The 13,818-nt window shown below is 39.7% G+C and overlaps 1 protein-coding gene across 1 annotated transcript; it reads right to left on the reverse strand.

The window, feature by feature from the left end:
* Window positions 1–10,973: 10,973 nt before the first annotated feature.
* LOC140862830 (uncharacterized) lies at window positions 10,974–13,067 on the reverse strand. Its single transcript, XM_073265872.1, has one exon. The coding sequence runs from the start codon at window positions 13,065–13,067 to the stop codon at window positions 10,974–10,976; it is 2,094 nt and encodes a 697-aa protein (XP_073121973.1).
* Window positions 13,068–13,818: the final 751 nt, after the last annotated feature.

Genomic DNA, 13,818 nt, shown 5'->3' on the forward strand with positions numbered 1-13,818 from the left:
CTACCTACTTGTGAATCCTGCCTCAAAGGAAAAATGACTAAATCTCCTTTTAAGGGGAAACCTGAGCGTAGTCAAAATCTGTTGGATTTGATCCATACAGATGTTTGTGGTCCATTTAGAGTTGGCACTCAATATGGCCACACCTACTTCATTACCTTTACTGATGATTATTCTAGGTATGGGTATTTATATTTAATGAAATATAAGTCTGAAGCATTTGAAAAGTTCAAAGAATTCAAGGCTGAAGTAGAAAACAAACTAGGTAAAAGTATTAAAGCACTTCGATCGGATTGAGGTGGAGAATACTTAAGTACCGAGTTTTTGGACTATCTGAAAGAGAATGAGATTCTCTCTCAGTGGACTCCTCCTATGACACCACAGCTGAATGGTGTATCGGAGCGTCGTAATCGAACTTTGTTGGACATGGTTTGATCCATGATGAGCTTCACTGAGCTTCCACCTTCGTTTTGGGGCTATGCGCTTGAAACGGCGGTATTGTTGTTGAACAACGTCCACACTAAAGCAGTGGACAAAACACCATACGAGTTATGGAATGGCAAAGCTCCTAAGTATTCGTACTTGAGGATTTGGGGATGTCCTGCTTACGTGAAGCAGACAGTGGGAGATAAGTTGGATAGTCGATCCACCTTATGTTATTTTGTAGGGTATCCAAAGAATTCAATCGGATATTATTTCTATTATCCTGCTGAAACAAAGGTGTTTGTTTCAAGGAATGACACCTTCTTGGAGAAGGAGTTCTTATTGGATAAGAAAGGCGAGATGATGGAACTCGAAGAAATTCGAGAAGAACCCGAAATACAAAATAACGATCCTACACCTCAGGAACCATTGATAGACACGCCTGTACCTAGAAGATCCGAGAGGACTTCTAGACCTCCTATTCGATATGGTCTTCTTCTTGAAGGGGATCAAGATGAACCCGATGTTGGATGTGATCCAAGAAACTTCAAGGAAGCAATTTCTGATGCGGATTCAAATTTATGGCTTGAAGCTATGCATTCGGAAATAGATTCGATGCATACAAACCAAGTTTGGTCTTTAGTAGATCCTCCCGATGGAATTGTTCCAATAGGGTGTAAATGGATCTACAAGAGAAAGCTTGGGCCTGATGGTAAGGTATTGACCTACAAGGCGCGATTGGTGGCGAAAGGTTATACTCAAAGACAAGGAGATGACTATGATGAAATCTTTTCACCAGTTGCAATGTTCAAGTCCATAAGAATCCTTATTGCCATAGCTGCTTGGTATGACTATGAGATATGGCAAATGGATGTGAAGACTGCTTTTCTTAATGGAGACATTAAGGAAGAAATCTATATGAAGCAGCCTGAGGGGTACACATCCATGGGAAGCGAGCATAAGGTATGCAAGCTTCAGAGATCAATTTATGGTCTCAAAACAAGCATCAAGAAGTTGGAACCAGAAATTTGATGAAATAATAAAGGATTTTGGTTTCATCAAGAACCCGGAGGAACCATGCGTGTACAAGAAAGTAGTTAAGGATGCTGTGACATTCTTAGTACTTTATGTTGATGACATCCTACTCATTGGGAATGATGTAGGGATGTTGCAGTCAACAAAGATATGGTTATCAGGTAGATTCTCGATGAAGGATTTGTGTGAGACATCCTATATTCTAGGGATACAGATCTATAGAGATAGATCTAAGAGAATGATAGGACTCACTCAATCAACCTACATCGACACCATATTGAAACGGTTTTCAATGGATGGGTCCAAGAGAGGACATCTACCCATGTGTCATGGAGTTTCTCTATCCAAGTCTATGTGTCCCAAGACGGATGAAGAGATAGAGAAAATGACACATGTACCATATGCGTCAGCCATAGGTAGTATCATGTATGAGATGATATCTACCAGACCGGATGTAGCATTTGCTCTGAGTGTCACGAGCAGATATCAAGCTAATCCCGGTCAAATGCATTGGAAAGCTGTGAAGGACATTCTTAAGTACTTACGAAGGACTAAGAATATGTTCATGGTATATGGAGGAAGAGAACTAAAATTGGAAGGCAATACCGACTCTAGCTTCCAAAGTGACGTGGATGACTCGAAGTCAACCTCTGGATTTGTTTTCATGCTCAATGGCGGTGCTGTCTCTTGGAAGAGTTCCAAGCAGGACACCACAGCGGATTCCACCACTGAGGCAGAATACATTGCAGCATCAGCTACTGCTAAAGAGGCCGTTTGGATGAGGAATTTCGTCCAAGAGTTGGGCGTCATTCCTGAAGTTGTTGGTCCAGTCCCGGTGTACTGTGACAACACGGGTGCCGTTGCTCAGGCAAAGGAACCAAGGTCTCATCAAAGATCCAAACACGTACTGAGGAAATACCACATCATCCGGGAGATTGTGGTAAGAGGAGACATCACTGTCGAAAGAGTGGCCTCTGCAGACAATATCGCTGATCCACTTACTAAGCCCTTGCCAGGACCATTATTTGACAAACATCGCGAAGCAATGGGTCTACGTAGTATGACTAGTTGGCTTTAGGGCAAGTGGGAGATTGAAAGAGTAGGTGCCCGGTGAGCCAACTTGTGGCTAAGGGCTTTGATGACTCTTTGTATAAACAATCTTTTGTTTAATATAATTTACACTTTTATTAATGGTAATGACTTTATCTTTCTTCATATTGTTATATTGTGATATATTATTGTTGTTTTGATAAAGACCTTGAATATACTATAGTGTATGTAATATGTGGTAGAACATGGGGATGTCTATCATGAAACACATCTTATAGTCACTGTATATTCTAAACTATTCCTAGTCGATTGAGCCGTCCGATAATAAGGATAAGGATCGCTCGAGTTTGAGACTAGCATTTGCGATGCAGAGTACCACGTTTCATTGGTAAGGAACATAGAGATGTTCGAAGCATGCAAATGGATATTCATATGATGAATGATCGAACTACCCTATCCGGACTTTCCAAGTGGTTATCACTTATCGAGTGGATAAAGTCCGCGGTTTTGGTTGTACACCATTAGTCCTTACTACTTGAAACATCATTGAGACTCTATATGCTAGTACTGTGCTTTGACTCGTTTACCGACTTTATTGGGGTCATCAGGTGTCGGGATTGGGTACAGTTACAACACATATAGGAGTCGATACTTTGTTGTCAAGGATTCACCACATACTTGCGAGTGTGGATATCCTATGCGATCTGAGGAGATATTAGTGTGACGAATCTCTGGCTAGAGTACATGATGTGTTTTAAGAAATGGTTTCTTAGTAACACATGCGATGTCACTATTTGATCTTCAAGATGTATTGCATAGTTATCGAATCTCGAACGACTCTCGATATACCAATGGTTGTTGATTCGATCGGGATATATGGATGAAGGGACCGTACTGTACGCTAACCAAAATCTATTGGTTCTTGCAGGCACTATCAGTGATACCTAGGGAATCATGGGGCGATGTTTCTAGGCGCTCTTACCATGATTCGATGGGAAAGTCGGAAATTGTTGTTCCGAGTCACAAGGAGTTGTGAGCCCACGGCTAGCTGTATCCCTGAACCATTGAGGGTCACACAGAGTAATGTATTTTTAATCCCCGTTGAGATAGTTAAATTTAAAGAGTTAAATTTAATGAACAAAGAAGTTGGACTTCTTATTTAAGAGTAGAGGAGTAAGATTTCCTAAAATGACATAAGGATGGGTATTTTTGGAAACCACTGAATTCGGATTCAGAAAAATTTATCTTGACTTTAAAAGGTGCAGAAATGGTTTCTGTGCACATTGGTGAAATCGGTTTATCAATCGGAGTCATGATGAATTTTATATTAATTTTTGAACATGCGGGTTTTGCTTGTCGGGCTTGATCTTATGACTAATGGGCCCTAAGCTGTTAGCGGCCTACATTATAAATAAGTTATTGCAGTACAGAAATTACACACAACAGGTCACAAAATTTTCGAAAAACCCTAGTATTTTTCTTCTGAAGTGGCCGCCCCCTTTTCCCCTCTGCTCGGTAAAATCCAGTCTGTGAATTTTGAATTACAGTCTGGTTTAACGGATCAAATTCGTTAATTCTCTTCGTAGAAACTTCTGATAGATTTTCTAGTGCAATATATCAGAGGGATTAATTATCCGTTCGTGGACCTGATTGAAGAACAGTTTGTCCATCAGTTCCAGGGATATACAACAAGAGCAGAGCAATCTGTTGGTGTCCATAATCTCGCTTCGAGATTGGAGGTAAAAATTTATAATTGTTATTTAATTTTTACACACACAAAATTTAATCGTAAAAGTTTTGATACCCATTATGGAATCGTTCCATATAAAATTTTTAAACTTCCGCTGCACCGGGTATCAATTCTGATTGATCTGATCGCCGCGTTCTCCAACATTTTTGTGGTTGTAAGCTACTTCTTCCCTCAGATATTTACTTATTTTTCACAAGTTTTGAAAAAACAATTCTCAACTCTATCAAACAATTAAATAATCAAAATTTATGGAAAAACAATCATCATTTCTCAAGTGATGTATGTATATCCAATCCAAGAAAACTAACAGTCATTTTAGTTGAGAGTAATAGAATGAAAATAGAGAGGATATATTTTTGGATAATACATACTAATATATATTGAATTTTCAAAAAAAAAATTGTCGGGTTTTGTCGAGTACCCGAACCCGATTATTTTTAAAAGTAACCGACCCGATTTGGTCGGGTCGGATATCCGATACCCGACCCCAAACGTCCACCCCTACATATCGTACCGTACCATATCGTATCGTATCGAAAAATACATATCGTATACCGTACTGAAAATAACAGTATAAAACTTTTTTATACTGATACCGTACCCCCGAACATTTCGGTATATCAAAAATTTTAGTACGTATAACTAGCATACTGATTATATCAAAATTTTACGGTATACCAAAATTTCGATATGGTATCGGTATATACCGTAAAATACCAAAAAAAATCTCATATTTTTAATAAATTATAAATTTATTATTTAAAGATATTATATATTTTTAAATTTTTATATAATATTTCAGTATATTGGTATACCGATATATACCAAAATTTTTAAATTTCATACTGTTATCGTACCAAAAAAATCATAGTACTACCGTACCGAAAAATTCGATAAATTTGATATTTTTTCGATACAATAACTTCGGTACACCGAAAATTCGATATTTTCTTCCACCTAGCCCCAAGCTTGGAATTTTCGAATGAGTCGACCCAAGCCTAGGTGGTCGACCCAGGGTAAACCAAGATTGGGATTGGGTTGACCGAGAGCTTGGGTCGACCCAAGCTATTGAGTCTACCAACTTTATGGTCTTTTTGGTTTGGGTCGACCAAGTAGAATTCTTCTTGGTCGACCGAAAAGATTTTTTTTGCGTCTACCAAGAAATTTTTCTGAGTCTATTCAATCTTGATTGACCCAAATTTGGGTCTACCAAAAATCCAGTTGATCGATCAGAAAAAAAAATTTAATTAACTTAATGATATTTTTTATATTTAAAGATAAGGACAAATAAATAAATATACCCAGGAATCCTTTTTTAAAATAAGTTATATACCACTCCCTTCTCCCGAAATTTCCCGCCAAAATTCCTCCCACCAAAATACTTTCTCTGCCTGCCTCTCAACTCACGCTTCACAATCCCCAAATTCTCGCCAATCTCACATGTCCACCCTAAAAAGATAGAGAATAATTGGAAGAGGCAGATCGAGAAGGGATGGAACGATTTCACAGTAGCCGAGAATAGGGAATTTCAAAAGACAACATCGTTTATACTTGTACATTTACAAGAATTTTATACCTAAACTAATTGGTAATGAAAAATGGATTCAAACTCGTAATTGATAGGTTTGAAATTGAAATTGATAATTGTTATGCTTGAAATGAAATTCATGTTTTTTTCCTGTACCATTCACTCTGTTTATATTTCCAACTCTCTATGTACTGAAATATATAAGAAAAGGGCGTATGATATCTAAAATTTTAGGTTGCTGCTTTTTGGGGGACGTACTTATAGGAAGAAACAAGCATTGGTGGTGACATGACAATTACTTCTCTACAAATAATTTTTTTTAGGGAGAAATTTAGAAGAAATCATGAGATGAAAAAGTTCAATCTCTTTCTTTGTTCATTTTTGTTTCAGCATAATTTATGATAATGGGATTATATTCTTATTACATCAGCATTTTCTTCATGAGGGATTTGTTATATAATTTGGAAGACATTTTTTATGTTTGTTGTAACTTATAATCATAAGGGATTATATTTCTTTATGTATTTTTCAGAAAGCCTGATGCACATGCTTCGGATCAGAACGTGGGTACAAAACAAAGGATCTTGTTTCTTGAAATTTTTAGCATCAATGCAGCATGTCCAGCGGAGGGACAGCTATTGGTTCCAGCAGAGGAATATCAAGGGGGAGATGACTTAATGCAGACTTAATGCCAGTGAATCATGTGATCGTTGTCCTTATCTTTCACATTACAAGCTAATTGTTGATGTATTTATCCTTATATTATGTTTATCAAAGCACACATTATATGTATTTAATTTTCATAGGATGAGGAGGTAAGAAGACAATCATCAGAAAACGATAACATGAGTAAGTGATGCTTGTTTTGAAGAAGGCAGTTCATCGGTAGTTCATTGAAGAGGACATAATCGAGGGTCTCGGAATACACCAAACGATGATGGACTAAGAATCACGTGGACATGAATAAGTAAAACATATCATTTTTAAATTTAAGAAGCGCTAATATTTTTTTGATTAGTTAATTAGTTTTTTATTCATGTAATAATTTTTGGCTATAATATTTTTAGATTTATTGAAATTGAGGTTGCTCGATCGTGATATTACAAACGATGTCAAAGGAACCATTACGTGGAAACGGTGCTATTGATAATAAGAATCTACACTGGGACAATTTTGCGGTAAGTGTGATGAGTTTCTAAATTGGTTTTAGTCCACGTCTGATAAGTTTTTGTAACCATAGATTGTTTATTGGAAATGATGCAGCTGAGATACAATGCGATAATCTTACCAATAAAGAAATAAAAAAAGTGTGGAACGAAAATACAGGTAAGAGATACATGTCAACAATTCATTTGGCTAAAAAAAGCGACGTTATCATTGGAAGTGGAAAAGTTAGAAAGAGAACCAGGCACGTTAGATATGATAGGTAGGGGACTGGAATGGATGGATGCTGAAGTATAGAATACCTTAGTTAACAATTCATTTCTTATATTATGCTGACAATATTAAAACAAATTATGGATTTAGCTTTATTTAAGTTGTCTGGTTGGAACATATTTACTATAGGATAGTTGATTTATACTAATATCTAATTGCAAAGCAGCATTGATTTTACTTGTTTGTTTTTGTAAAATAACATCAGTTATTGTAATATGAATATGGAAAAAAAAGAGAGAAACAAAATGATGATGTTCATCAAACGAGAAAAAATGAAGAATTGTCAAGAGAATTCGAAGACATGAGTGCAACTGGCGAGAGAAGAGATCAAGCTCATCATCAAGGAAAGTAACACAGAGAAGAAAAATTGGAGGAGATGGTTCGTAAAATGATTCGAGAGGTTAGGATATTCTAATCTTTTATTTCTAGGAGCATATGGTCCTGTAAGCGACTACATAAATGATGTGAAGATTAGATTAGTTATGATATTTGAAATTTTTAGTTACCTGTAGTTTTATGCTTTTGGGATTTTAAATTTTAATGCTACAATTACTTGATTGACGTGAATATTTATTTACACAAATGTTATGATGAGATACCTTTTGTACATTGAGAAATATGTATCTTATCACTTTTTACAATATCTCGTAGATGTGATGTATAGAAATTGAATGTAATATAAATTTAGCGATAAAATTAGAAATTGATATGGATTTATATACGGAATCATATACGGAATTGTGGACGGGATCATAAAAGGAAATGAATTCATACACGGATCTTTAAATGAAATGAAACTATGTTATTTGAAACTGAATAATGACATATTTAAGACAAAATTAGAGACGAAATTTGAATTTGAAACTAATGTCATTTGAGCAAATTTAAAACGGATTCATGAACGGTTTTATTATGGGCGCTCGAGCGAGAGCAGCTCTGGACGAACACATGCACACAGAATTTGGAAACATGTTCAACATAAAAGTTGTAGATCCCGGTCTTAGCTTTCCAATGCCGCCAACCTCACTCAAATCGGAATTTTTAGGAAAAAGTTAAGCTCATTCTCCCAAGATGAGTCGGTGCAGAAATTTACAAAAATTACCAAAGACTACAACAATGTTCAAAGTTACTAGCATGTTAAATAGAGTTGTGTTATGACTCACAGTAAATACCAATTCGAAGGTAGGAATTGATGCGCACAATGAGATGAAAATGAAGATTATATATTAAGAAACAGGATAAACCCAGAGGCAAACCTCTGTACAATAAGTAACTCCCTAGCTAAGTGCTAGTTACTCTCTCTACAAGAAATCAAATCTCTGATGCCCTCTCATACCGACTAACTGCTATTATATATTCTCTTTCCCTTCACGTGTGTTTCGTTTGTTTCTCCTAACATACACTTTGATTGTCTTGGGCTTTTCATCTTCAGTCTCACTTGGGCCCTTTGAATTTGATGTTCCTGGGCCCAATGGGTCAAGATCTTGCATATTTGAATCTGGGCTCATAACAGTACCGGCCTCCTCAAAAATCGCCTTGTCCTCAAGGCGAAATTCAGGAAATTGTCTCTGGAAATCTCCCAGGTTCTCCCATGTTGCTTCCTCATCAGTTCGTCCTTTCCATCGTATTAGGATCTGTTGATAAGGCTGCGCTGCTATGTGTTTAATCCGCCCTGCTAACACTTCATCAGGTTCAAATGTCATGAATAAATCAGTGTCCAGTTCATTTGGTAATCTGATCTCGACATCATGGTTACCCACTGCTCGTTTCAAACATGAGACATGAAAGACCGGGTGTACCATAGACCCCTCAGGTAACTGTAACCTGTAAGCCACTGTCCCCACCTTCTTCTCAATCTGAAAAGGCCCATAAAATCTGGCAGCTAGCTTCTGAAAAACTCTTGTGCAAATCGAGTTTTGTCGATGTGGTCGCAACTTCAAATACACCATATCACCTTCCTGAAAATCAACATCTCTCCGCTTTTTGTTAGCCTGCTTTGTCATATGTTGTTGAGCTCGTTGAAGATTATATTTCAGCTGCCTTAATAGCTCGTCTCTATCCCACAAGGCCTGCGATACAGCTGCTACCACTGTCTCTCCCGGAAGAAATCGAATCATGGCAGGTGGTTTGCGTCCATATACCACTTCGAAAGGACTCATTCCTGCGGATGTGTGATAGGAGGTATTGTACCAATACTCGGCCCAATGCAGCCACTGAGCCCAATTCTTGGGTTGCTCCGAACAGAAGCAACGTAAATAAGTCTCAACGCACTTATTCAATGCCTCACTCTGTCCATCGGTTTCCGGGTGATATGAAGTACTCATTTTCAGTTGAGTCCCCTATGCCCTGAAGAGTTCGGACCAAAAAAGACTCATAAATACAGCATCCCTATCACTCACAATCGTCTTTGGAACCCCATGCAATTTCACCACATTTTTTATAAACATATCCGCCACTGTACTAGCTTTGTAGGGATGTTTCAATAAAAGAAAGTGTCCATACTTGGACAACCTGTCGATCACAACGAAGATAACATCATATCCTTTTGACTTTGGAAGCCCAGTAATAAAATCCATTGCTAAATCCTCTCAAATCATCACTGGAATCGTCAAAGGTTGTAGCAAACCCGCTGGTTTGGTGGCTTCATACTTTTGTTGCTGGCAAATTACGCATTCAGCCACAAATTTACGGACATCCTTTTTCATTCCTTTCCAAAAGAAATTACTCGCCACTCTTTTATACGTTCGTAATGCTCCGGAATGGCCTCCAACGGGTGTGGTATGAAATTCATTTAACAACTTGGAAACCCACTGCGACGAACGGGGAACTACCAATCTGCCTTTGTGCAACAAACACTCGTTGACTAAACGATAATGTGTGCAGCCCTCATTCTCCTCACGGAGCTTATCAATAATTTTCCGCAGTTCTGGATCTTCCCACACTGCCTTCTTAACTTCATTTATCTCAACCCATTCTGCTTTTGTTAAAACAGCCAAGCCGCCTCTGTCCTCTCTCCGTGACAAAGCATCTGCTGCTCCATTATCCATACCAGCCTTATGCTTGATTTCAAACTCATAGCCGAGCAGTTTGGCCAACCAATATTGTTGGTCTGGAGTGGTTATGCGTTGCTGAAGGAGGCTTCGTAATGGTTTATGGTCTGTGAGCACTATAAACTTGTGTCCCAAAAGGTAATGACGCCAATGTTGAACTGCCAAAACTAAAGCCATTAGCTCTCTTTCATAGGTCGATTTTGTTAAAGCTCGATCGGCCAGTGCCTTGCTGTAGTAGGCAACCGGTCTGCCTTCTTGTGTCAATACAGCCCCTAGACCAACTCCCGATGCATCACACTCAACCACAAACTCCTTATCAAAATGAGGCATTCTCAGAACCGGAGCAGTAATAAGTGTATTTTTAAGCTTAACAAATGCATCCTCTGCCAAATCGTTCCAGCAAAAATTATTTTTCTTTAGCTGGTCGGTGAGAGGTCTTGCAATCTTTTCATAGTCTCGAATGAACTTCCTGTAGTAACCAGTCAACCCAAGAAATCCTCTCAACGCCTTTGTGTTGTGTGGTCTCGGCCAACGACTAACGCTTTCGATTTTGTTCGGATCCACCATCACCCCCTTGGCCAGTGATAATATGTCCCAAGTATTCAACTTGACACAACCCAAATTGACACTTTTTTTGATTCAAGACAAGCTTGTTACGCACCAACACATCCAACACCGTTTTCACATGCATCAAATGTTCCTCTCATCCTTCACTATAAATCAATATGTCATCAAAAAATACCAGCACAAATTTCCTCAGATAAAGCCGAAATACCTCATTCATCGTGGCTTGGAATGTTGCTGGAGCGTTTTTCAGTCCAAAGGGCATTACAATAAATTCATAATGCCCTTCGTGCGTTCGAAACGCTGTTTTAGGAATGTCCTGAGGTTGAACGCGAATCTGATGATATCCCGACTTGAGATCCAACTTTGAAAAGTATTTAGCCCCATGCAATTCATCAAACAACTCCTCAACCACCGGAATTGGGTATTTGTCGGAGATCGTAATATCGTTTAAGGCCCTGTAATCAACACAGAAACGCCAGCTGCCATCCTTCTTTTTCACCAAAATAACAGGACTGGAGTATGGGCTGCCACTGGGTTGTATGACACCCGATTTGAGCATGTCTCGCACCATGCGTTCTATCTCGTCCTTTTGGTGGTGGGCGTAGCGATATGGCCTCACAGATACCGGTCCACATCCCTCTTTGATGTTAATAGCATGATCATGTATTCGTCGAGGTGGCAAGTCGATAAGTTCTTGAAACACCTCTTCATATTTAGCGAGGAGACTGGCCATATCCCCATGTAAATTTCCTTGCTCTGCCTCCAGTTTGCTTCCCCCACTGTCATTCCACTTTACTGATACTGCCCCACAAAATTCCACCTCCCGTACTTTAACAATTGACTTGAGAGATACCACGGATCTACTAAGTGTCGGATCCCCCTGAAGAAGCACCGTCTGCCCTTTCCAAGTGAATCTCATCTGCATATTGGCCCAGTTCAGCATGACATCGCCTAATGTGCGGAGCCAATCAACTCCTAAAATGAGATCAAGCCCACCCAATTCAAATAAATACCCTTCAATTTGTATCTGGCAAAGACCCAAATCGACTTCCAAATCTTTACACATCCCTTGACCTGCTACGCGAGCCCCATCGCCAAGACACACGCCAAATCGCACTTCCTCATCCACCTTAATCCCCAAATCAGTGATCAAGCTTCTCGAGATGAAGTTGTGGCTAGCGCCACTATCCACCATTGCCACCACATCTCGGCCCGCCACTTTTGCTTTCATTTTCAGCGTCTGTGGTTGATTAATTCCACTGACAGAATACAATGGTAATTCCAAAGTGTTGTACTCGGTGGTAGGAGTTTCCTCCCACGTTTCAATCTCGCCCTGTTGATGACCAATTTCTTCATCAGCTGCCCCATGTTCGAGCTCGCCTGTTTCCCCATCTTCCTCGGCCAGAATGGTTACCTTTAAAATCTTATTCACACAGCGATGCATAGGATGGTATGGTTCCCCACATTTAAAACACAACCCCTTCTCCCTCCTGTGCAAATACTCTTCGTGTGATACTATTCGTCCCTCACGGTTCCTTTGTATCGGAGTCTTAGATATTCCGCCATTGTTTCCACCAAGATTTGATCGCGATCCCCCACTGTAAGCTGTCGGAACTAGCGGCCGACGTTGATACCCCTCTCCTGGACTCGCCGCCTTCGCAATAATCTGTGGTTGTGGATGATTAAATGACCGATCCTTATCAGTGATGTGGGCTGGATTAGCCCAACCCATATTCATGGGCCTTCTCTGTTCAGAACCCATACTCAGCCCATTTCGACTTTTTCCTCGATCCAACACCTTCCCAAACAACTCCACCTCCAATCCTCTGGCCAACATCATCGCGCGATCCACCGTTCGCGGATTATGAATGATCATGTGCCGACGAATCTCATCCCTCAATCCACTCAGAAAATACCCCAGACACTGCTCTTCTTGAACGTCACCAAGCTGCGCGACCAACACCTCAAAGTGTTCGATATAAGTTTCGATCGGTTGATGTCCCTGTTTCAGCGATGCCATCAATTCAAATGGGTTAGCATCATACCCCCCGTATCGTTTAATTACTTCTTCAGCAAATCGGTCCCAATTCATGTTGGGAATCCTCGCCTTCATCCAGCGGAACCAATGGACGGTGGATCCCTGCATACAAACGTAAGCCAACTTGAGTCGACATTCGATCGGAGTTTCATGAACGTCAAAGTATTGCTCCACCTTCCCCAGCCAGCCCATCGGATCCTCGCCGTCAAAACCCGGTAATTCAATCCTCTTTAACGCTTCTCATCTCCTCCTTCTCCTGTCTACCATCATCTCCTCCCGGTCCCTCTTCCTTTCGATTGTCAGTAAGTGTAACACCACCCTGTCCCTTGAGCAACTGCTCCATCAACACCTTCAGATCATTAAAACCTCCGAGAGTTTGATCAAGTTTATCTAGCCTGCCTTGCACCTGTAGCATACTCTCCTGCAACCCATTCACTGATCGTTCCATCGTTTCAAACTTAGCGTCGTTTCGTGTGCTGGCCATTGCCGTCGACCGTTCTTCGTATCCGGCAGGTCGGACCAATGTTATGACTCACAGTAAATACCAATTCGAAGGTAGGAATTGATGCGCACAATGAGATGATATATTAAGAAACAGGATAAACCCAGAGGCAAACCTCTGTACAATAAGTAACTCCCTAGCTAAGTGCTAGTTACTCTCTCTACAAGAAATCAAATCTCTGATGCCCTCTCATACCGACTAACTGCTATTATATATTCTCTTTCCCTTCACGTGTGTTTCGTTTGTTTCTCCTAACATACACTTTGATTGTCTTGGGCTTTTCATCTTCAGTCTCACTTGGGCCCTTTGAATTTGATGTTCCTGGGCCCAATGGGTCAAGATCTTGCATATTTGAATCTGGGCTCATAACAAGTTGTCCCATGTATTTCTGATGTGTACCAACATTTAATTATCTCAAATCAAATCTAAGATGATATTTAT

This window comes from Henckelia pumila, chromosome 4 (genome assembly GCF_033568475.1).
Source record: "Henckelia pumila isolate YLH828 chromosome 4, ASM3356847v2, whole genome shotgun sequence".
Taxonomy (NCBI): domain Eukaryota; kingdom Viridiplantae; phylum Streptophyta; class Magnoliopsida; order Lamiales; family Gesneriaceae; genus Henckelia; species Henckelia pumila.